The 22,800-nt window shown below is 46.8% G+C and overlaps 1 protein-coding gene across 1 annotated transcript in view; it reads right to left on the bottom strand.

Moving 5' to 3' along the window:
- The window catches only part of LOC136626260 (disintegrin and metalloproteinase domain-containing protein 9-like), a 62,001-nt gene that overhangs the window by 16,972 nt on the left and 22,229 nt on the right, over positions 1-22,800 (bottom strand). Inside the window, exons 7-15 of the mRNA XM_066601151.1 lie at positions 22,444-22,509; positions 14,989-15,060; positions 11,675-11,841; positions 9,563-9,647; positions 9,365-9,489; positions 8,746-8,917; positions 6,163-6,252; positions 2,673-2,868; positions 1,900-2,005 (exon numbers count right to left, since the gene is read on the bottom strand). Of these exons, the coding sequence (XP_066457248.1) occupies positions 1,900-2,005; positions 2,673-2,868; positions 6,163-6,252; positions 8,746-8,917; positions 9,365-9,489; positions 9,563-9,647; positions 11,675-11,841; positions 14,989-15,060; positions 22,444-22,509 (1,079 nt within the window). The remainder of the gene's footprint in view (positions 1-1,899; positions 2,006-2,672; positions 2,869-6,162; positions 6,253-8,745; positions 8,918-9,364; positions 9,490-9,562; positions 9,648-11,674; positions 11,842-14,988; positions 15,061-22,443; positions 22,510-22,800) is intronic.

Genomic DNA, 22,800 nt, shown 5'->3' with positions numbered 1-22,800 from the left:
TAGGCTAGCTATGAAAAGTGCAGCCCGACGTCCTCGAGTGGAGAATCATAGCGATTCTCCACTCGCAGATTGAAATCGCGGCATGCTGCGATTTGCTGCGATACTCCGTGGTGGGCCTATCTGTTAGATAGGCTCATCGCGGAGAACTGTCAGTGCTCCCCCACCCACGGCGGAATATCGCTAGTGGTATTCCTTCACGGCCATGGACAGGAGGCCTTAATGACTATGAGATGACATCGGTGAAGATTGATCTCAGACGTCTAAGGGAAACAAGGCCAGATCTGTACTACCTCATAAGTGCTACTGTAGTGGCCCAGTACAACGGATCCCTACATAAGTGTATGCATGCATTTGTCTTGTCAGTGTCTTCTGTGTTGCAAGAATGATGTGTATTGCATAGCTGCAGCACTGAATGAGTTAACTGTCTGTTCTGTGAGCTGACTGTCTGGAAAATTTATCCGTTTGTTTGTCATGTGACCTTGTGAGATATATGTGCTTGCAAGGTTTGTGCAAGAGAGTTTGCTTCTGTTCTGAGTTTTGAGAGTGTTCTGGACCTTCAGGAGTTCCACATAGATACCTGTAACCTGTGTGGTTCAGAATGGAAGAGGCAGAGAGAATAGCATAACGACCGTCGGGGACTACTACTTCCCAAGAGTTCGGCAGCGTGAACCTGACCATGAGTGTGGACTGGTAGAGATTAGTAGAGAGAAGAGAGTGTGGTACCGGGCCAGGACTTACAGATAACTGTGGCTGTGGTTTCTCCTGACATCCTGTGAGTTTTCCTCTTGTCACACCGCCTGTCTAGGAAACTGCTGAACTGTATTTTCTGCTAAACTTAAGTAAAACGACCGGTCAACCGTCCTTTTCCGGAGGCCGTGTCTTAAAAAATACCCGTATGTGTGAGAATTTACTCCGACAACTAGGAATTCCCCCACGAAAGCTGCGAGAGAGAGAATTTACTCCACCATCTAGGAATTCTCCGCTGCTGAAGAAACGGTGACTGAGGAGACTTGCATAAGGCCATGCATGCTCCTCTGGGAGGGGCAAAAACGCAGAAACAGCCGTCTCTGTATGGATTATGCCTTGGTTTTCAATTCCCAGTCATTGCTCTACAAACCTGTATAAAGAGTCAAGCATTGATTTGAAGGAATGCTACCATCCAATAGGTGGCGCTGCAGGGGTATTGTTCCATCTTCCTTATTTGCATATTACCCAGAGGAGCATGGAGGGCCTTATTAGTCTCTCCACTCACCTTCTTGCTGCTCTCCCTAAGGAGAGATAATACCCCCCCCCGACCCCATCCCAGGCCTCTCACTAGCCAAGCCAGGCTCCTACTGCACACTGATGAGGGGCAAAAACCCTGAAACAGCTGTCTGTGTATGGATTCTGGCTTGGTTTACAATCCCCAGTCATTGCTCTACAGACCTGTATAAAGGGTCAAGCATTAATTTGAAGCGAATGCTGCCATCATATAGTATATGAAACACTAGTGGAAAGACATCGCACATGCGCAGTCACACTAAAGCATGCTGCCGAGGATTCAGCATTCCCTGCTAGGCAGTGAACGCTATGTCACTAGTGACTGGGTACATTGCCCTGCAGGAAGCAGAATGCCGGCAATGTATGCTTCGTCACAGGAAGAAGAGGATTCGGCTGTCTGGAGGTGACGTGACCCGGGGGACTGGAGGAGTCAGGAAAAGATCGGTGAGGTGAAGATCTGGTAAGGAGGCTGCCTGGGGAGGAATAGGTAAGTATACAATTTTTTTTGTATAGCCAAAAATTATGTGAAAGCGCTGCAGAATAATTTGTCACTATGCAAATTCCTAATACATATCTACAGCAGCAAAAAAGGGAAACGGTGACTTTTTTGTAATGATACTGCAGGAAAGAGTTACTTACGCTTGTGAACATTTTTGGGGTGAACCTGATACAACCCCACAGTTTCCATATTGATCTCCTTTCATGTTTAGCCTTTGAAAGCAGATGTCAGCAGCTTTTCTTGACTCTTTGTGAGGGAATAACAGGAAAAAACAATCATCAATGTGGAGGTTCAGCTCCAAACATTTTTTTTCCCCCTCAAAGTCTTTAATCGACTATGTTTTAGGCCTCATGCCTACGGCCGTGTCGGGCTCCGCCAGTGGAATATCGCAGCAGAGTCCAACACAGACCCCCCAAAGACCCCATACTCACCTCTCCGGATCCGCCAAGCAAATCCCGTCTGGCGAGCCGGCACGCATGCGCAGTGCAGCGCATGACACGCCGGCAGTGCGCGGTGACACGTAATCACGCGATACTTCCGCTGGACGGCTTCCATTGCCTACAGTGGAAGCCGGCCGCACGTTTTTCCGTGGCAAATGGAACATGCTGCGATTTCTGTCACGCTGCAGAATTCCGTGGCAGGATTCCACAGTGTGAACATTGAAAGGCAGAAAGCTATTAGTTTCAATAGAACCTAATAGCTGCGGGATAATGCCGCGGATTTCTGAAAAGTCTCATTGAAGGGCGTTCTAACCACTGGGACCCCGCTAAGCTAAGAAAAGGTGGTGCTCTGCCCGGTTCATGGCAGACGAATGTCTACTCTTGTGTTGCTTAAATAAACTTTGTGTTGCTTTGATATAACTTTGGTAGTAAAACCCCTTTAACATAGGCACTAGTGATACATAAATGCTTACCTGCACCCAGCAGGGCTCGGCACTGATCATTATAGTCTTGACACTCTCCGTTATAGCAGTAAGAGGTTGACTTGTTGCAGGGGTAACCATTCATTATATACACGTCAGCAGGACACAGGGCGAAGGATCCATTGCAGTACTCAGGCAGGTCACACGAGTTAGACTGCGCTCGGCAAAGTGTTCCCCCAACCTTAAACTAAATTATAAGGAAAATCAGTAGAAAGTTCCTAAAACGGACAATATACAGTAAAAGTTTTACACAGGTGTGGAAAAAATGCTACAAAGTCAGGGTTTGTTCATATTCCATGTGAATTCTTCCTCTAAGATCCATGTCCTCTTTTTGACAACGGGCAAAATCCACGTGCAGAATTCAGTCGCAATTCTCTGCTTGCGGATTTTTCCCATTTACGGGGCAAATTCTGCATGCGGATCAGTGCCAAAAATGGAAGTGATGATACGGCCCACAGAGCCCTCATCTCAACATCATCCAGTCTGTCTGGGATTACATGAAGAGACAGAAGGATCTTAGCGAGCGATATCCACAGAAGATCTATGCTAGTTCTCCAAGATGTTTGGAACAACCTCCCTGCCGAGTTCCTGCAAAAACTGTGTGCAAGTGTACTTAGAAGAATTGATGCTGTTTTGAAAACAAAGGGTGGTCACATCACATACTGATTTGATTTAGATTTCTCTTTTGTTCATTCACTTTACATTTTTTTATTTGTCAAAAAAAACAATTGTTACTTCTTTTTTTGAAACCATTCTTACTTTGCAGCAATTTTTTCACACCTGCCTGAAACTTCTGCACAGTACTGTGTATAAATTTTTCCTACAGCGCTGCCTGTATAGACAAGCACCTACCGTTTATCAATACCCCTTTCCTGTCTTGTAACAGTGGTCTCTATCAGCTCTTGATTAACCCCTTGAGTGGCGGGTTTCCTACCACCCTGTCGTGCCCACCAGGGCAGGTTTTTTTAAATGGTCTAATCATTGAATTTCAACTAATTTTGCAGTTGCGTCTCAAGAGCCATAACTTTTTCATTTTTCCATTGACATGGCCATATGAGGGCTTGTTTTTTGCGGGACAAGTTGTGATTTTTTAAACAGGAGGGAGGAAAAAAAGAAATGGGGAAAAAAGAAAAAAAGGGGCCATGTCATTAAGGGGTTAAATAATGTATTAACTTCCTTCTCTGGGTCATTACGACGCACGGATACCACATGTGTGATTGTATTATTGATTTTTTTACAAAGTAAAGGGAGACAAGTGTTTTTATTATTATTTTTATAATTTTTTAACTTTTTTTATTTTTTATTTTTATTTTTTTGTCCCTTTAGGGGACTTCCACAGGGACCTATCAGGACCCCTGATCACATTCCGGGGGTCCGATGGTGACAGCCCTTTACATGCTGCAGTGACAGCCCTTTACATGCTGCAGTCACATAGACTGCAGCATGTAAAGGGTTAACACAGCAGAGATCGGAGGTTTTCTCTGATCTCTGCTATAAGAGCTGGTACCTAGCTGTCCTCTGACAGCCAAGCACTAGCTCTCCCTGCCACAGAGACAATCGGCTTGCTTCTGACAAGCCGATGGTCTCTATGGCAACCTGTAAACAAAGCAGGAGATTGCCGACATATCGGCAATATCTTCTGCTGGTTTTTCAAAGCCCTTGCTTTGTTCTCTGTGGGACTGTGCAGGCAGAGCACACTGTCACAGCTTGTGGCATTGTGCTCTGCAGCTCCCATAGTGATACATAGCCCAGAAATCTTCCGGGCTATGTTGCTATGAGCAGTGGACCTCGTCCCGGAAATTTTCCAGGCGTGCCACTCAAGGGGTTAAAGGGGTTGAAAGCTACTAGTCGCCTATTCTCAGGATAAGCCATCAATAGAAGATTGGCGGGGGTGGGGATGGGGGCTGGGGCTTCTTATGATCCCCTGCTGATCAGCTGTTTGCTGGGCTGCTGCATTCAGGTATGGAGCTGATTTCTGCTGGAAGTATATAGCTCCATTCCCACTGCAGTGGCCCAGCTTGGTATTGCAGGCCAAGTTTCGAATAGGTCATAAATGGACAATCCCTTTAAGTAGTTACAGTGTATATGATAAAGTTTAGCGTAAATGTGCCCATACATCATCTATAGCTGTCAAGCGTTCGGCCAACTGCTATTTCTCACAACTTCCCCATACACATACAGCTCAGGTCAACCAACCATTTAGGTGTTTTCAATAAGCAGGGTAGAGAAAGCCGCTACGAGACAGCTTTGATGATGGCTTTTCTTCACAGAGAACCAGAGTATTGATCCCTGACATTTAACATGCCAGATTCTTCTTTCTACCAACATCATCTGTCAGGGAAAAATTTGGAAGCCTCCATACACATATAATAGTTGGTCCGCCAAACGGGCTTCAACGGACTTTTCACTCATGTGTATGAGGCTCTTAAGACCCATTTACACGCAAAGATAATCGTTCAAAAGATTGTTTTGAGCGATTGTTTTGCATAAACTGCTAATGGACACTGTATGCAGAGAACAGCGGGTGGTCTGTTCTGTGCATTCAGCTCCTTTGTTCTGCCGTGGGGCTGCAAGCTGAATACAATGTAATCAGAGCTCTCATGGAGAATACAGCACCATGAACAGCAAACACAGCATGCAGTCTTTGTTATCTTCTCTCCGGCTGAACAACGGATTTTATGCTCACCTAAAAATCATCGTTAAGGCGAAGAGTAAAAGATGGGAGCATTTACACACAACGATTATTGCTCAAACAATGGCTTTTGAGTGAGTTTGGGCGATAATCGTTGTGTGTAAATGGGCCTTAAATAGACAGATTCTGATAGATAGAGCAGTCTCGTGATGATAATTCCAATTACATATTTCCAATTAGGGCATATGGACATCATAGAGGTTGACCTTAGCTTGGGACTCCCTTCTTTTTACCAATGTGAAAGATCATATTTTGCTCTGATGGTTCCAAACTGTTCGTATATTACATGGTTGGTCATCCAATTTTTTAGCTGGCATGTAATACTATATTTGCCCCACAGGGGGTGCAAGTTCTGGTTATAAGGGGCACCAGCACAGTATCCATGCTGTTCTATGAACAGATGCAGCATAATGTATGACCATACCTCTGCCAAGAACATCCTAGTCAAAAATCATAGGCTATGATCCTATACTGTTCTGTGCACTGACAGCAGAGTAACCCCTAGAGATAGGGCATGTATCTGGGGTACACATACCATAAATTCAAATCATAGGGTCCATGGAATCTGTATATTACCACCATGTTTAAAAGAAACTTAGCATCATGTTCTCCCCACCAATAATAGAAGAGATCTAATATGACCATTGTCCTAGATGTCACAATGTATGTAAATGAGCATATATAAAAGCTATGAAAAAGCTAATGATCATTAGTTAGCATTGAACTATTAGTACTATTTGTAAAAACACACACCCTTACAGAAAATTGAATTAGGATGCATCTTTTTACCTTGCAGTTGTCACAACAGGATCCCATAGCACACTGTGATCCACTAGTCAGCTTGCAGGTGGCAGCATCGCAACATTTGTTTTGACAATCCTGCAACAAAGACGATAAAAGTTAGAAATTTGCACTGTTTTTGTAGTTATTGCAGTGTTCACAGAGTTTAGATGGTGCGTGCAAAACTTTGTGTAGATCTGGGAGTGCTATAGAGAGGATGGCCATTACATTCATTGCAGACTGCAAATATGAGTACCATGAATATGGTCAGTACTGTCAGGTACTGTTGTATCTTGTCTCCACCAGAAGAATAGTTGGAGACAAGATGCAAGCCCACAACCAATGCCGACAACTTGATTGACTGGGGCGGAGAATGCGTCAATGCTGTATCTGCTGGTACCCTGCCGGTGTCCCATGCGTGCTCGGAGCTCCGCTGTCATATTTTCCCCGGCGACCTTCTTTCCTTCCAGCTTCGGTGCTGTAAGTTCCCAACACCTCCCTCCCCCCCCTCCACTGCATTCCCCCGCTGTGAATTTTGCTGCCCGGAAACCCCTGAAGGTGCCATTGCTCTGGCCTCCTAGCTCCGCTGTCATACTTCCCCCCGGAGACCTTCTCCCTGTCAGCGTCGGCGCTCCCCGCCCAGCAACCCCTCAACTTGGCACCGCTTTGGCCTCCTTGCTCCGCTCTCATTCTCCTGATGTCTTCGCTGTCATTCCCCTGCTGTCACTGCCCCCCGCACTCTGCCTTCTTCCGTCCCTGCTCCGCCACAGTCGGTCACCCGCTGTCAGTCTCCTCGCCGGCCTCACATAATGCTTGCAATATGTGACAGCAACGAGGAGATTGACAGCACAGAAGCTGGGAAGGGGACAAGGGAGAGTAGCAGAGGGGTGAGTGACACTGGAGCCAGGAAGGAGATAAAGGACAGCGGTGGAGGGATGAGTGACACCAGGCAGGAGGCAAGATAATGGGCACCCATTCTCCGGCCCAGCCAATCAAACTGTGGGCGTTGGTTGGATCAGAACTGGTTTAGACATTGTATTCTGTATTTAAACTTGTCAGAAGGTTCTATATACACCATCACTGCCCACGACTGTCGGTGCCCAGCACACCTTAAAGGCGTTGTCCACTTTTGTAGTGCTGATGACTTATTTTCATAAGTCATCAATACTCAATAGGCAGGATCCACTGCTTTAGTTCAACGGGAACAGTACCTGTAAAACCAAAAAGAGCCACTGCCATGTCTACTTCCTGCTCCTTACAAACCAAAAGCTGCCCAGTGAAAAGCTGATCGCCTGGGCTCCTGAGCGGCGGAACTCGCTGATCAACTCTTGATGGTTTATCCTGCAGATAGGTTATCAATACTTCAAAAATGGACAACCCCTTTAAGGAGCGGCGGTTGATAGTGTCATTTCACTTTCTAACATTATGTTAAAGTTGGGTTTACCTGGGACAACTACTACCGTGTTTCCCCGAAAATAAGACAGTGTCTTATATTAATTTTTGTTCAAAAAGGTTTAACTTTTTTGTATGTATAGCTGCCTGGACACTATTTAAATTGACTTTTTTAATTAACTGTTAGCAGGGCCTAATTTTGGAGTAGGGCTTATATTTCAAGCATCCTCAAAAAGCCTGAAAAATCATTTTGCATCCTCAAAAATTCTGGAAAATCATGCTATGTCTTATTTTTAGGGAAACAGGGTATTTGAATAATGTCCGAAAATAGTCGCTACAGCGAGTTGTTAACAAGCGAATGACTGCTGTTCGTATGCCTGTACATAGTGATTGTTCACAGTCACTGGAGCACACGTCTTCCTGCAAAGTTTATCGGCCAGTCACAGAAAGACAACCGATTGCCTGTTTACAGCAGATGGTAATTAATCAACCAGGGACTATTTTTAGGTGAGCTGAAACAAATCAACTATCGATTAGTGAACGAATCTCACTCATCACCCTGTTGGTGGTCACACAGAACAACTATCGCTTACATTCGCTCAACTGAGCGATCATTCGGACGATAGTTGTTCTGCGTAAAGCCTCCCTTATACACAATCATTTAGGCTAGACTAAGGTACCTTTACACTGGACAACTATTGGGCACATAAGCCGCCCGCCTCCATTCACTGTGAACAGGCAGTTGTTCACAGATGAATGACTGCCTGTTTACACCGGCTAATAGTCACTTGGGGGGAAATTTACTAAACCCGGCATTTCCTGCACTGGGCTTAGTAAGATTTTCACGGGTAAACAGTGTGCAGAATGCATGACCAGATGTACCTTTTTGTACCTATAGCCCAAATTTGCCATTTCCAGCGATTATTCTGAAAATAATTGTCCAATGTAAAGGTACCTTTATAATGTGACTTTGGATGTTACACACGTTGCACATCCAAAGATCGCAGCCCCACCCGACCTGCATAACATGTAATTTATTTGATAGTGATCATATTGCAACTCACAAGTTATCGCGACCCAACAGTCGCAAGAAATCCAGCCGTTAAGGATATGAGTAATCTAACTAGTAGCTTCATTATCTGACTGCACACTGTAATAACATATAATGAGACATCAACCTGAAGCTACTATTATAATTACCTTTGGAGATCCACAGTCACACTCTTCTCCTTGCTCGACTAGATTGTTACCACACACAGGGATACTGAGGACCTGGCTTGGATCCGGTGGATTTTGCAAACAAGTTCCACGACCGCTCAGAATCAGTGCTTCAAAATCATTGGCGCTGCAGTCACTAAATGACTGTGCGTTACTGAGAATGGATCGAATGTCATTAGAGTCCAAAAAGTTTCATATGTTTTAGTCTTATTAAAGATTCTAACCAGTATTACACCATTATCACAAATTGCATATATAGATCATCTGATAAATCTGCATTCTATAGCATAGCACTCATATCATTGGTATAGATGTATAGATTAAAGGTATAATCCCGTACTTTCAAAGTGACATCTTATAATTAGGATAGGCCGTTAATTTTTTGATAAGTGGGGGTTCAACTGTGGTCACCCCCTACGAATCAGCTCTTTGAAGGGCTGTGATAAGTACCACTTCCCATTCATTGTCTACTAGGCACAGCACCATGCATTTAATAGCAGCTGTGCCTGGTAAGCCATAAAGGAGAATTGGCACTTACCAGAGTGCAGCAGCAGCTTCACATTGAGCGATTTTGACATTGTCTTCTACCAGCAATACTCACTAGTCTGCACTGAACATTATATAGTTGCTGGGACATCGATTATCATCGTGGTTCATTCCAAGGACGTGCCCAAGTTCATGAGCGACTACTGTGGCATGAGACTGTGGAGTGGCTCCAGCACTGAACTACAAAGACAAATCCAAGGTGAGTATCTCAAATGAAGCTTCAAAATTGGGCAAAGCTTAAAACTTTACTTACTGAACTAATGGAAGTGGCATAGCTTGGTGAACAAACTGTGCCAACAAATGCCATGCCAACCACACCATTGAAAGAACCGCGCCCGCTGCAAGCAAAAAAAAATTTAATTATTTAATAATAATCTAGTGGAAAGTTACATAAGATGTGACTGTCAAATGTCTGAGATACAAGAGGGAACTAAAAAAAAGTATTTATGCCAGAATGCTGATGTTAAAAAGTCACATTTTTGCGCAAGTCCTACTTGTGCAAAAATGTGGGACTTTTTTGCTTTTTGTAAAATGTGGGCAATGCTTGGTGAGAGGGACCGAGGCCAGCCACGACCAAATTCACTTTAATTTACACCAGAAACTGTCATAATTTATAGTGTAAATCTATGGCAGGTTTTATCTTCTGTAGATTTAAGGACGTGACACACAGTTGGCCCAAGATGCGCCAAATTCAATAAGAGGCAAGTGTCGTAACGTTTCTAAGATTGGCGTGTTAAACACTAGTCTTAGAGAAATGTGCCCCCACAGTCTCCAGTTACGATCTTCCAACTATATATGTTATCTAGTATAGTAGCATCAGTCTGTGCTCCTGTGAAAGGGGTTAATCCAAAATTGATAGAGCTACTAGCTTTTTAGAAAACTCAGAAGACTCTCTGCTAGTTTTCGTCTGCTTCCGGCAGCTGAAGACAGCCTCATAGAAGTCTATAGCGCTTTCTGTACAGCTCTTTGTGGGCCACTTTCAGCTGCCGGAAACGACTAAAGACAGCCGAGGAGGTTCAGCGCTCAGGTGAGTTCTACAGTCTCCTCATTTTAGCGATCAGCAGAGGTCTCAGCAGTGGGACCCCCACTAATCAATACTTTAGCATTACGTCATACTGCTTTCTGACAGGCAGTCTATCAAGCCACCCACAGCGGGGATGGGGGGGGGGGGGGGTATGGGACACCACAGAGTGGTCTCTGTCAGAATTGAAGGGTTAATAGCTGCGATCGTCCGATTGCAGCTATTGCCAGCGGGTGTCAGCTGTAATAAATAGCTGACGCCCGCGCAGTATGGAGGGAGATAGCGGCGCTATCTCCCTCCATACACATCCTGCAATGGCAGTACGTAAAAACACTATTGGGCCGTCACTAAGGGGTTAAAGTTACATCCTAACCACAGGATATGGGATTACCAGTCTGATCACTGAGGTTACAACCAGTGAGGATTTAAGAGCGGGGGTCCCACGTCCCTCTGTATGAATTGAGTGGCAATGGTACATTCATTTTAATGAAACTGCTAGAGATAATTGAATGATTGCAGTCGGCTTCTCTTTGTCAGTCCCTTAAAAACAAGGGGAGTAACAGTTTACATTCTCGACAGCCAATTCATTCTTATGGGAGGGATAAAGGACCCTCACGAAAGCACGTCAGTGGTCGCGAATGGGCGGAGGCACATGACGAGTGTGATCTAGTTGATTTTCGCTACTTCTGTAAGTAAATTTGTGGATCCCCACTAGAATGTGATCCATGCTTGACAATGCAGTCCAGTGCAATGTATGCAGTCCTTGATCAGCTGATGGAGGGTGCGTACTGTTGTGCAAGATGCAAGCATGTTACGCATTTGGAAGCCCAGATCCTGGACCTAAATGAGCGACTTACAACACTGCGATCCATTGGCAATATGGAGAAGAGTTTGCTGCTCACTGAGCAGACACTCCCTGGGGTAGATGCACGCAATTTCTAAGACCAGAGCTGGACATCTGCTTGTGAAATTGGCTTCTAATTAGAGATGAGCGAACGTACTCGGTAAGGCCGATTTCGCAATCGAGCACCACGATTTTCAAGTACTTTACAACTCGGGTGAAAAGATTCGGGGGGCGCCGTGGGTGAGCGGGGGGTTGCAGAGGGGAGTGGGGGGGAGAGGGAGAGAGAGCTCCCACCTGTTCCGCGCTGCTACCCCCCACTACACCATACCCCGCCCCCCGGCGACCCTCAAATCTTTTCACCCGAGTAGTGAAGTACTCGAAAATCGCGGTGCTCGGTTGCAAAATCGGCCTTACCAAGTACGTTCGCTCATCTCTACTTCTAATCAATGCTGCCATGGCCTGACCAGATAGCTGTATCTACAACTTGTGTGATCACTCACATGAGAAGATGGTAGATGTCACATCTCTGGAGATTGTTTTCTCCCCTCCACTGTGAAAACCTTCCCAGCACATCTCCAGCTTTTCCTGATGTTACATCAATGGGATTTTCAGATGACCAAGTAATCAAGTTAGTCAGGACTATCCGAATGTTAAGGCGACGATACATCTAAGAACAAAGGGAACATAATTAGATAGTTCTACAACATTAGGCTAACTTCACCTCATGTCAAGGTTTGGTGCATTCTTGCCCTACAGCAGACAGATGCCAAAAGATCGTCCTTTTTTCGCTTAATGACCAACTAATTTTTCAATTTTTAAGCACGGTTCCGGCGATATCAAGTTTATACGGATTTTTAGGTTTTGCTATTTTTGTACATAAGAAATACTTTTCTTTTAAAAAGATTTGCTTTTGTGTCGCTGCATTCCAAAGTCACTGCGTTTTTATTTTCCCATCGACGGAGCTCTACAAGGGCTTGTGTTTTCCTTCTTTATTTATCCCATTTTGGGGAGAATATAACATTTTAATTGCTTTTTAATCCTTTTTTTTCTAGAGGCAAGATTAACTAAATTAGCAATTCTGGCATGTTTTTTATGTTTAACACTGTCCAGTATAATGATATGTTAAATTAATTTAGCAGACCGGTACGATTATGTCAATACCAAAGTGATAGTTTTTGGGTTTTTTTAAACAACTTTTTCAGGCTTTTTAAAATAAAAGTATTTTTAATCACTGAATTCAAAGAACCCTAACATTTTTCTTTTTTTGTCAACGATGCTAAGAAAGAGTTTTTTTTGCAGGATGAGTTGTTCTTTTTAATGGTACCATTTGTTGATCTATGCAACATTTTGTTAACTTTCTCTTCCTGCTTTTTGTAAGCCTCCAAGTGCCGTAGCAACCCATCGGGTTCCCAGGATCACATCACGGAGCTTTGATTAGTGAGAGAAGGAGTTCCCACAACATGTAAAAGGCTGAACAGTGGGGATCCATAATTTCTTCAGTCCCCGTTGTTAGAACAAGTGCCAGGCTGTCCTCTGACAGCCGAGTACCTGTTCTTCCTGGCACGGGAGACCCGCGCCAGGCTTCTAATGCAGCCGCCGTCAAAAGACAGAGATGCAGAATAAAGCCCCTTAACAGTCGCTGTCAAAATATGTATAGGTGGTCGTTAAGGGGTTAAAGGAATAGTTGAATACTAGGGATGAGCGAGTATACTCGCTAAGGCACTACTCGCTCGAGTAATGTGCCTTAGCCGAGTATCTCCCCGCTCGTCCCGAAAGCGCGGGGCGGGGAGCTGCGGGGGAGAGCAGGGAGGAACGGAGGGGAGATCTCTCTCTCCCTCTCTCCCGCCCGCTCTCCCTTGCTCCCCGCCGCAACTCACCTGTCAGCTGCGGCGGCCCCCGAATCTTTCGGGATGAGCAGGGAGATACTCGGCTAAGGCACATTACTCAAGCGAGTAGTGCCTTAGCGAGTATACTCGCTCATCCCTATTGAATACGCTTTTCATGACAACTATAGGCAAAATAAAGCATAATGCACCAAATATGGATTTTTTAAAATGGGATTCAATGGCAAACTCATGTAAATTTACTTATATATGTAAGGGCGGCATCACAGAAGCGTATACGCAAAAACACTTGCGTAAGCGCAGTGCCTTTGCAACATAAATATTGCACTTCCGTGTGTGTTTTTGTGCATATTAATATACTTTTTGCCCTGGCTGGGCCATTTCACTTGGGTGCAGGACACATTTGCGCCCCGAATTAGATGGCTATTTAGCCTAATTAGTTCCCAATCGCACGGGTTATCTGCTGCACATTTGTACATCCCCTATAGACTCCTATGGGGCCTTTGATGCGCAAATGTACACTTAAATAGAGCGGAATGCGCACGCAAAAACGAAACATGAGAGTGAGCCCATTGAAATCAATGGGTTCTATTCTCTGCATATTGTGCGCAAACACGCTCATGTAAGTCCGTCCTAATGCTGTATTTACACGGGCGAGTGCGATATAGATCTGATTTTCTTGGACCTATATTGCACTTGTTTTTTCTGCAATTTTTCGCGATTGTGATGCACTACAAAAATGTATCACATCGCTGTACATGTTCTGCATGCATGTGAAAAAAATGGTATGTTATTCCAATAGTTCAAATGGGGGGAAAAATGCATCACACTCGCATTCAAATCACATGACATTAGACTGCGATGCAATTTTTTTACACACCCATAGGAAATAACTGACGATTCTTGAATAGGAATTACCCAAAAATAGGACATGCTGCAACTTTCCTATCCCAGACTCTTGTGCCAAGAAAAAAATTGTCCATATCAATAAAGCCAATGAAAATAATGGGTTTTGTAAACGCACCAGTTCTGTGCATTGTGAGAAAATCGCAATGTAAATGTAGACTAAGGGGGATAAAAAAGTAAAAGGGGTTGTACTAAAACCAGCTTTTATCACCTATACATAGGATAGATGATAAATATCTGATCAGTGGGGGTCTCATTGCTAAGACCCCTACCGATCCCGAGACTAGAGGTCCCATGTCCCCCTCTTCTCAATGCTGCGGGGTCACTGCACCCACACGCAGTGATGTCAGATTGAATGCAGTGGCCATCGCGCATGTACATTGATGCTCCTTTCATTTAAATGGGACTGCTATAGATAGCAGAGAACAAGCTCTGGGCTATCTCCAGTAGTCCCATTGAAAATGAATTGAGCGTCGCCGTTCTTAGGATTGGTGGAGTCTCAGCATCCCCCACTGATCGGACCTTTATCACCTATCCCATAGATAGCCTATAACAGTAATTTTTGGTAAAAGCCTATTAACTTAGTGTAGTTAGGTAAATGCTACAATTGGTAGTGCTCGTTTGAAAAGAGATGTCATAGGATACTGATCAAGGTCAAATGCTATAGAAAGAGATGTTTACTGCATAACTTCCAGGGTTTACTGTGGTTTGCTAATATGTATTATACAACTGATTGATGTAACAGTCTCTGTCATGGCCCCTGTGGACATTGTGTGAGTGGTCTCTGTCCTAGTCATGGTGGCAATAAACCATGAGTTAGGGACAAAGTTTGATGTATAGTTATTGGCCAGATGGCCAGGGTTTATTTGTGAAGAACTTAAACTGGCAGATAAAGAGAGTTCTGGGTGTCAAGTGAGTTTCTGAAACTGATGTCAACCATGTTGTATGGAGAAGATGGCGACCCCGAGTCGTGACTAATCCCTATCACAATTGATACATAAAATATTTATATTCTTTGGCATTTATTCTAAATGGTATAAAGGGATTGTGATAATGTAACTCACCCCATCAACAATATTCACCAGTTCGATGGTTTCTACTTCCACTGCAGTGCTGTTAGACTTATCAGCTTTGTACTGTAAGAAGACATACAAGTTAACAAAGAAACACAAGATGAATCCACTTTATGGACATTAAAGGGGCTATCTGGAATTTTTTAAGAAATAGTGTATGGTTAGAGTCACTGTGCCAATCTAGATCATGGGTCATGTCTGATATTTCAGCTCAACCCCATAAACTTGACTCAGGCTTCCATTTTTTTAAACACATAAGTCTTCCAAGGGAATTAAAAGTGACATCCCCATGACTAATAAGTATAATAAACACCTGTAGGGGGTGCTATTTCAATTATACAAGGAAGTAGGACTTTAAGACAAGTGGAAGGTCTGCTCAGACTAGGATCTGTTTAAATCTTAAATAGGCCATAAACTTCCAATAGCTGTAGGCTGAATGCTCATTCGGCAAATAAGTATTCCTCCTGTCCCATTGTGCCCAAGCGTACATGTATTCTGAATGGTGATAGAGGAATAAGCTGCTACAAGAGATCTCTGGCAATGGTTTATCTACCTTGAGAACATAGGATCGGGAATATTGGAATTCAGCATGCCCTATCCTTTTTCACTTAACATGTGATGAATAAGCGTTGACCGAAGATCGGATATACATTGGGTGGTTGGTCGGTCCTGCCCAAATCAGAAAACATTGGTCGATTGTGTACGGCCGGCCTAAATCTGAGCTACTACCAAATCTAAACCAAACATATATATGTTACCATGCAGGGCGGCGCTGGTTCCCACGGCCGGCGCGCGGCGCTCCGATGTCGGCTCCGGCGTCCCAGAGCTCTGCTGTCGGGGCTCTCCCGGCGGCGTGGAGCAGCCAGCGTGCAGCGGCGTGGAGCAGCCAGCGTGCAGCGGCGTGGGCGTGTCCGCCCGTAGGGTGCCGCCCGCTCTCCTCCACCTTCCTTATGCAACAGTGGGAGAGTCGGCTCCTCCCACTCTCCGCCCCTGGGCGGAGGCTTTTAGTTAAAAGGCTGGCAGTGACCTGAGCTCACTGCCAGTTATTGGTTCTGCTAGCCTCTAGTCAGGTCTGTCCCAGTCTGTGCTAGTTGCTCGTCAGTAGCCTGTCTGTTTACCTGTGAGCTCCATCTCCAGACTTACTCTGCTTGTAAGTTTTGTTGGTTTTTTCCACCTGCCTCTTCTGTCGGCACTTCTGTCCCCTGTTAGTAGTTCCATCTAGGTAGTCGCCAGGTCCCTAGCCAGCGCAGGGACCGCCGCCCAGTTGTCCGCCTGGGGTTAGCCAGGACCGAGGCAAGTAGGCAGGGACAGTGGGGTGCGGGAAGATCAGGGCACCCCACCTGGCGCTCTGGGGGGCAGAGTGCCGTAACATAATAACTGGCCCTTAAAAACCGTTTGTCATGGAGGCGATCAGTTCCCTCACAAACCAGCTGCAGGCCCTGGTGCCTGTGATCCAGGATTTATCTGCCCGCATGGTGGCCCAGGAGCAGCGGGGGGTGTTGCAGGGATCGGACGCCGCAACCAGCCCCGAACCCAAGTGCCCTCTTCCCGAGGCGTTTTCTGGGGAGAGGAACAAGTTTTTTGTTTTCCGACAGGCGTGCCGCCTGTTTTTTCGGATGCGTCCCCGTTCTTCCGGGTCAGAGGCTCAGAGGGTCGGGCTGATAATGTCCCTGCTGCGGGGCTCTGCCCAGACATGGGCCTTTTCCATCCCCGAGGGTTCCCCCTGCCTGCAGTCTGTGGACTCCTTTTTTCAGGAACTCGGGGGTATCTTCGATGAACCGGACCGAGTGGGGTTGGCGGTTTCGCGGTTGTTGGCGCTGCGGCAGGGGTCGGCGTGTGTGGAGGATTATTGCTCCAACTTCAGACGCTATGCGGGGGATACGGCATGGAACGATAGCGCGCTGAAAGACGTTTTTCTGCAGGGCCTCTCGGACGCAGTTAAAGACCTGTTAATTTCCCATCCCGTTCCCGGGTCCTTAAGGGAGGCTATGGAGCTAGCAGTGAAGGCAGACAGGAGGCTCAGGTCTAGGAAGCAGGACAGGCAAACCCGTAGAGTCAGGGAGGTCGGTTATCCCGGTCCCTCTTCCTCCTTACCAGTCCCTGTGTCCGAGCCGATGGAGGTGGATCCGCTGGACCCCAAAGAGCGACGCCGGATCCGTTTGTTGCACCGTCTCTGCCTCTACTGCGGGAAAGCTGGACACCGGGTGATAACCTGCCCACTGAGGGCTCAACGCTCGCAGCCGGAACCGGCGGAAAACTCCGAGTCCTAGGCGATTGCAGGGAGGATCGCCTAGGACTTCAGGTACTTCCTAAACTTTTGGTACCGTGTCATGTTAAATTCCGGGATTTTTCCCGATCAGGGCGGGCGTTTATTGATTCTGGAGCAGCCGCCAACTTGATAAGTCTGTGTTTTGTCCGTACTCTGATGGCGGAATTTGTGGCGCTGAAGACGCCAATTCATTTTACCAGTATTGATGCTACCCCCCTCTCTACAGGCCTGGTACGATGGAGGACCCCAAGATTACAGTTCACGGTGGGGATCCTCCACTCGGAAGAACTGTCCTTCCTGGTTATGGAGAAAATGTCGGTTGATGTGGTGCTTGGTATGCCCTGGTTGGCACTGCACAATCCCCAATTTGATTGGTCCACCCGGGAATTGACTCATTGGGGATCATCCTGTCATGACCACCTGTCTACCATAGCTGTGTGCTCCGCAGATACGGTGCTCATTCCGGAGTATTTGTCAGACTTTCAGGATGTATTCTCCAAAAAACTGTCTAAAGCTCTGCCTCCTCATAGGGAGTGGGACTGTGGTATTGATCTGATTCCCGACAGCCCCATCCCTAAGGGAGCCATTTTCAATTTGTCAGGCCGTGAGCATGAAGCCCTCAAGTCCTATGTCTCGGAGGCTCTGGCCAACCGGCATATCCGGCCGTCCAGGTCCCCTGCCGGGGCGGGTCTCTTCTTTGTAGAGAAGAAGGACGGGACACTAAGGCCTTGTGTGGATTATCGGGCCCTGAATAAAATCACTGTGAAGAACCAGTGCTCCTTGCCCCTAATTCCTGACTTGTTGAATCAGGTGGTAGGGGCCCACTGGTTCTCCAAACTGGACTTGCGGGGGGCTTACAATTTAATTCGCATTAGAGAGGGAGATGAATGGAAGACGGCGTTCAACACCCCGTTAGGACATTTTGAATGTCTGGTCATGCCTTTTGGACTTTGTAATGCCCCCGCTGTGTTTCAGGGTTTTATGAACGCGGTCTTCCACGACTTTCTGGGGGTATTTCTGGTCATCTATCTTGACGACATTCTGGTGTACTCGCCTGACTGGGACTCACATGTGCGGCACCTGAGGTTGGTCCTGACCCGTTTGCGCGAGTATCAACTTTTCGTCAAGTTAGAGAAATGTACGTTTGGTTCTAAACAAATATCCTTCCTTGGTTATGTAATCTCACCCACAGAGATTCAGATGGAGTCTGATAAAGTAGCAGCAATCTCCCAATGGGTCAGACCAGACAACCTCAAGGCTCTTCAGCGGTTCTTAGGTTTTGCAAATTTTTACCGCAAATTCAGTAGGAATTACTCAGTTATTGCTCAACCTCTGACCGACCTGACTAAGAAGGGGGCCAACTTGGGTAAGTGGTCGCCTGCAGCCCTTGAGGCCTTTAGCCGTCTAAAAAAGGCATTCACGACTGCCCCGGTGCTAATACAGCCGGACGCACAACTACCCTTTTTTATTGAGGTAGACGCGTCTGAAGTGGGGACAGGAGCAGTATTGTCGCAGGAAGTCAGTGGGAGGTCTGGGTATAGCCCATGTGCGTTCTTTTCGCGGAAGTTCAATTCAGCAGAGCGCAACTACGACGTGGGTAACCGCGAACTATTGGCTATCAAATGGGCCCTGGAAGAGTGGCGACACCATCTTGAGGGTGCTAGACACCCAATTACCGTATATACTGATCACAAGAATCTGGTATATCTCGCCAATGCTAAAAGACTCACAGCTCGTCAAGCCAGGTGGGCGCTGTTCTTCGCCAGGTTTAATTTCGTCGTGACATATATCCCAGGAGAGAAGAACGTGAAGGCGGACGCCCTGTCACGGAGTTTCGGGGTACCGGATAGTGAGACCATGACTCCCGAGAATATCTTAGCCCCCGGCGTGGTGGTGGCAGTTGTGGAGTCTAACTTCGTCCCTCAACTACAGGATGCTCAGCAGGACGCTCCTTCGGGGGTGCCGGAGGGCAGATGGTTTGTGCCTGAGACCCTACGCCCTAGAGTCATGGATGAGTCTCACTCGTCGGTTCTCGCCGGGCATCCAGGGTTCCAGGGGACCCTGGAGCTTTGTTCCAGACACTTCTGGTGGCCAGGCATGTCTCAGGAGATCCGCAACTTTGTGAGGGGTTGCTCGGTCTGTGCTCGCAATAAGAGTCGGCGGCGTCCTCCGGAGGGTCCTCTGAGACCGCTACCGGTTCCTTCCACCCCATGGTCGCACCTATCAGTAGATTTCATCACTGACCTTCCAGAATCCCAGAAGTGCACCACTATCTTAGTGGTGGTCGACCGGTTCTCCAAGATGGCACATTTTGTGGCGTTAAAAAAGCTACCCTCGGCAAAAGAATTCGCCACGATTTTTGTAAAGGAAATAATTCGCCTACATGGGGTTCCCCAAAATATTGTATCTGATCGCGGGGTTCAGTTTGTGTCGCAGTTTTGGTGTGCCTTCTGCAGAAACCTGGGAACGTCGCTTTCCTTCTCTTCAGCGTTCCACCCGCAGACTAATGGTCAGACTGAGCGGAAGAACCAAGATTTAGTGCAATATTTACGGTTGTTTGCTAGCGAAAAGGCTCATCAGTGGGCAGAGTTCCTGCCCTTGGCAGAGTTTGCACTAAACAACCGCCTTTGTTCTTCCACTGGGGTGTCTCCATTTTTTTGTGTATACGGTCAGCATCCTCGATTCCTTACAGCAGTCCCTACCCCGTCGGTCTGTCCTGCAGCGGATGTCGCCACAGATACGCTTCAGGGGGTATGGAAAGAGGTACAGAGGAACTTGGAGGCAGCGGGGGCCCGTATGCAGTTGCGTAGTGGGAAGAGTCTGTCTGTGTCTGAACCTTACAGGGTGGGACAGAAGGTATACCTGTCTTCTAAAAATCTCAAATTGCGGGTTCCGTCCTTGAAGCTGGCGCCACGTTACGTAGGGCCGTTTGCCATCACACGTGTGGTGAACCCTCTCGCCTACGAGCTGGGGCTGCCACCCACATGGAGGGTTCACAGGGTATTCCATAAGTCGCTATTGAAACCTTTTGTCCCTTCGGTGATGCCCACCTCCGGTCCCCCTCCGCCCACCCTGGTCCGGGATGAAGTTGAATACGAGGTCCAGGAGATACTGGATTCTCGTCGGTGTCGAGGAACCCTACAATATTTGGTGGCCTGGAAGGGGTTTCGACCAGAAGATCACTCCTGGGTGGCCGCACGTGATGTTCACGCTCCCGTGTTGGTACGGCGGTTCCACCGTCGTTTTCCGTATAAGCCTGGTCGAGTTTCCGGGGGCCCGGAGGTCCCCCGTCAGAGGGGGGGTAATGTTACCATGCAGGGCGGCGCTGGTTCCCACGGCCGGCGCGCGGCGCTCCGATGTCGGCTCCGGCGTCCCAGAGCTCTGCTGTCGGGGCTCTCCCGGCGGCGTGGAGCAGCCAGCGTGCAGCGGCGTGGAGCAGCCAGCGTGCAGCGGCGTGGGCGTGTCCGCCCGTAGGGTGCCGCCCGCTCTCCTCCACCTTCCTTATGCAACAGTGGGAGAGTCGGCTCCTCCCACTCTCCGCCCCTGGGCGGAGGCTTTTAGTTAAAAGGCTGGCAGTGACCTGAGCTCACTGCCAGTTATTGGTTCTGCTAGCCTCTAGTCAGGTCTGTCCCAGTCTGTGCTAGTTGCTCGTCAGTAGCCTGTCTGTTTACCTGTGAGCTCCATCTCCAGACTTACTCTGCTTGTAAGTTTTGTTGGTTTTTTCCACCTGCCTCTTCTGTCGGCACTCTGTCCCCTGTTAGTAGTTCCATCTAGGTAGTCGCCAGGTCCCTAGCCAGCGCAGGGACCGCCGCCCAGTTGTCCGCCTGGGGTTAGCCAGGACCGAGGCAAGTAGGCAGGGACAGTGGGGTGCGGGAAGATCAGGGCACCCCACCTGGCGCTCTGGGGGGCAGAGTGCCGTAACAATATATAGATGAGACACAAAGTAGAAGTCGGTCCGGCCATGTTGATCTTAACAGGTGTTTACGTGCATTATGGAGTTTATAGGAGTATTCAAGAGAGATTTATGTCATGTGAATACGAATATGGGACACCATTTTACTGATAGAAACCAAAGTGGAGATAGACTGTGAAAAAAGATGAACCATTTGGACTACTTCCATACCTCCTCTACAAGTCATGGCCTATATTCAGGAAAACAATAGAACATATAGGACCCCTGTAGAGATGAGCGAGTATACTTGCTAAGGCAAACTACTCGAGCGAGTAGTGCTTTATTCGAGTACCTGCCCGCTCGTCTCTAAAGATTCGGCTGCCGGCAGGGGGTGGGGAGCGGCGGGGAAAGCGGGGAGGAACGGAGGGGAGATCTCTCTCTCTCTCACTCTCTCTCCCCCGCTCCCCCCTGCTCACTCCAGCAACTCACCGCTCACCCATGCCGGCAGCCGAATCTTTAGAGACAAGCAGGGAGATACTCGGCTAAGGCACTGCTCGCTCGAGTAGTTTGCCTTAGCCAGTATGCTCGCTCATCTCTAGACCCCTGTCATCCCAATAAAGGAGGTCCCAGCAGATGGCCCTTTTGCTGAACAAACATTTAGGACTTATTGAGAAAAAATAGAATAGAAAAAGTTTTGGTTTTATTTTCTGCCTCTACTCTGCATTTTAGCATCTGAGTTAAATATATTAACCCCTTCCAATCCACTGTCTGACGTCTGAAGACATTATGATTTAAGGCTGTACAGCTTCGATGTTGGAAGACGTCCGTCGGGGTTCTCTTACTGTATATTGCCAGCCTCTCTGCTGTCGGAAACCTATCCAACGTGTCACCTCATGCAGTACTGGCTTTAGCCAGCATATAGCGCCATTGTGTAACAGCAGAAAAAGAGTAAGCCCCCTAGGAAAACTAGGATACAAATGGGATTGGAAAGGGTTAACACTTAGGGTAGTTTCATATACTGATTTTTCAAAAAATGCTGCAGATTTTGTGCCAGTTTTTTTCATCTATAGCAAAGAATGAATTCAATAGGAATTAAAAATATAAAGGAAGGATTTCTACTTCTACTTCCTGGCAGATCCACTTTTGGCTTTGGCTCAAAAACTACAGTTTTTTGTCAAGTAAAAGAAAAAAAACACTGTGTGAATCGAGCTTTATACAGCAAGAAGTAATTTTGAGTAATCTATCATATTCCTTAATAAGAAGAACATAGAGATTGAGTTCTTACCCTAAGATTATCCACCACTACTCCAAGCTCTACGTAGCTGGTTACGGCAAGAACATCTCGCTTCTTCTGCATAGAAAAGAAAAACGCATTACTGTATATTTATGTGAGACAAGCATATTGGGTACCAGGCGTCAATATAATAGGAATGATGTATAACAGATGATGCCAAACAGGCCATAGTGGTTGAGAAACCTCAAAGGATTTATTCAATGGACTCAGAGTCTATATAATTAATGGTCCACCATCCACACTTTGCAGTTGTAGTGGCACTTGTAAGAGAGACTGTTTTTCTGACAAACATTTTGGAAGGTTGCTTATGAAAACAATTGGAAATCAAAGTACTAACGACCACTTGTC

The sequence above is a fragment of the Eleutherodactylus coqui genome, chromosome 4, assembly GCF_035609145.1.
Source record: "Eleutherodactylus coqui strain aEleCoq1 chromosome 4, aEleCoq1.hap1, whole genome shotgun sequence".
Classification (NCBI taxonomy): Eukaryota; Metazoa; Chordata; class Amphibia; order Anura; family Eleutherodactylidae; genus Eleutherodactylus; species Eleutherodactylus coqui.
This window is presented reverse-complemented; position numbering and strand designations above follow the sequence as displayed.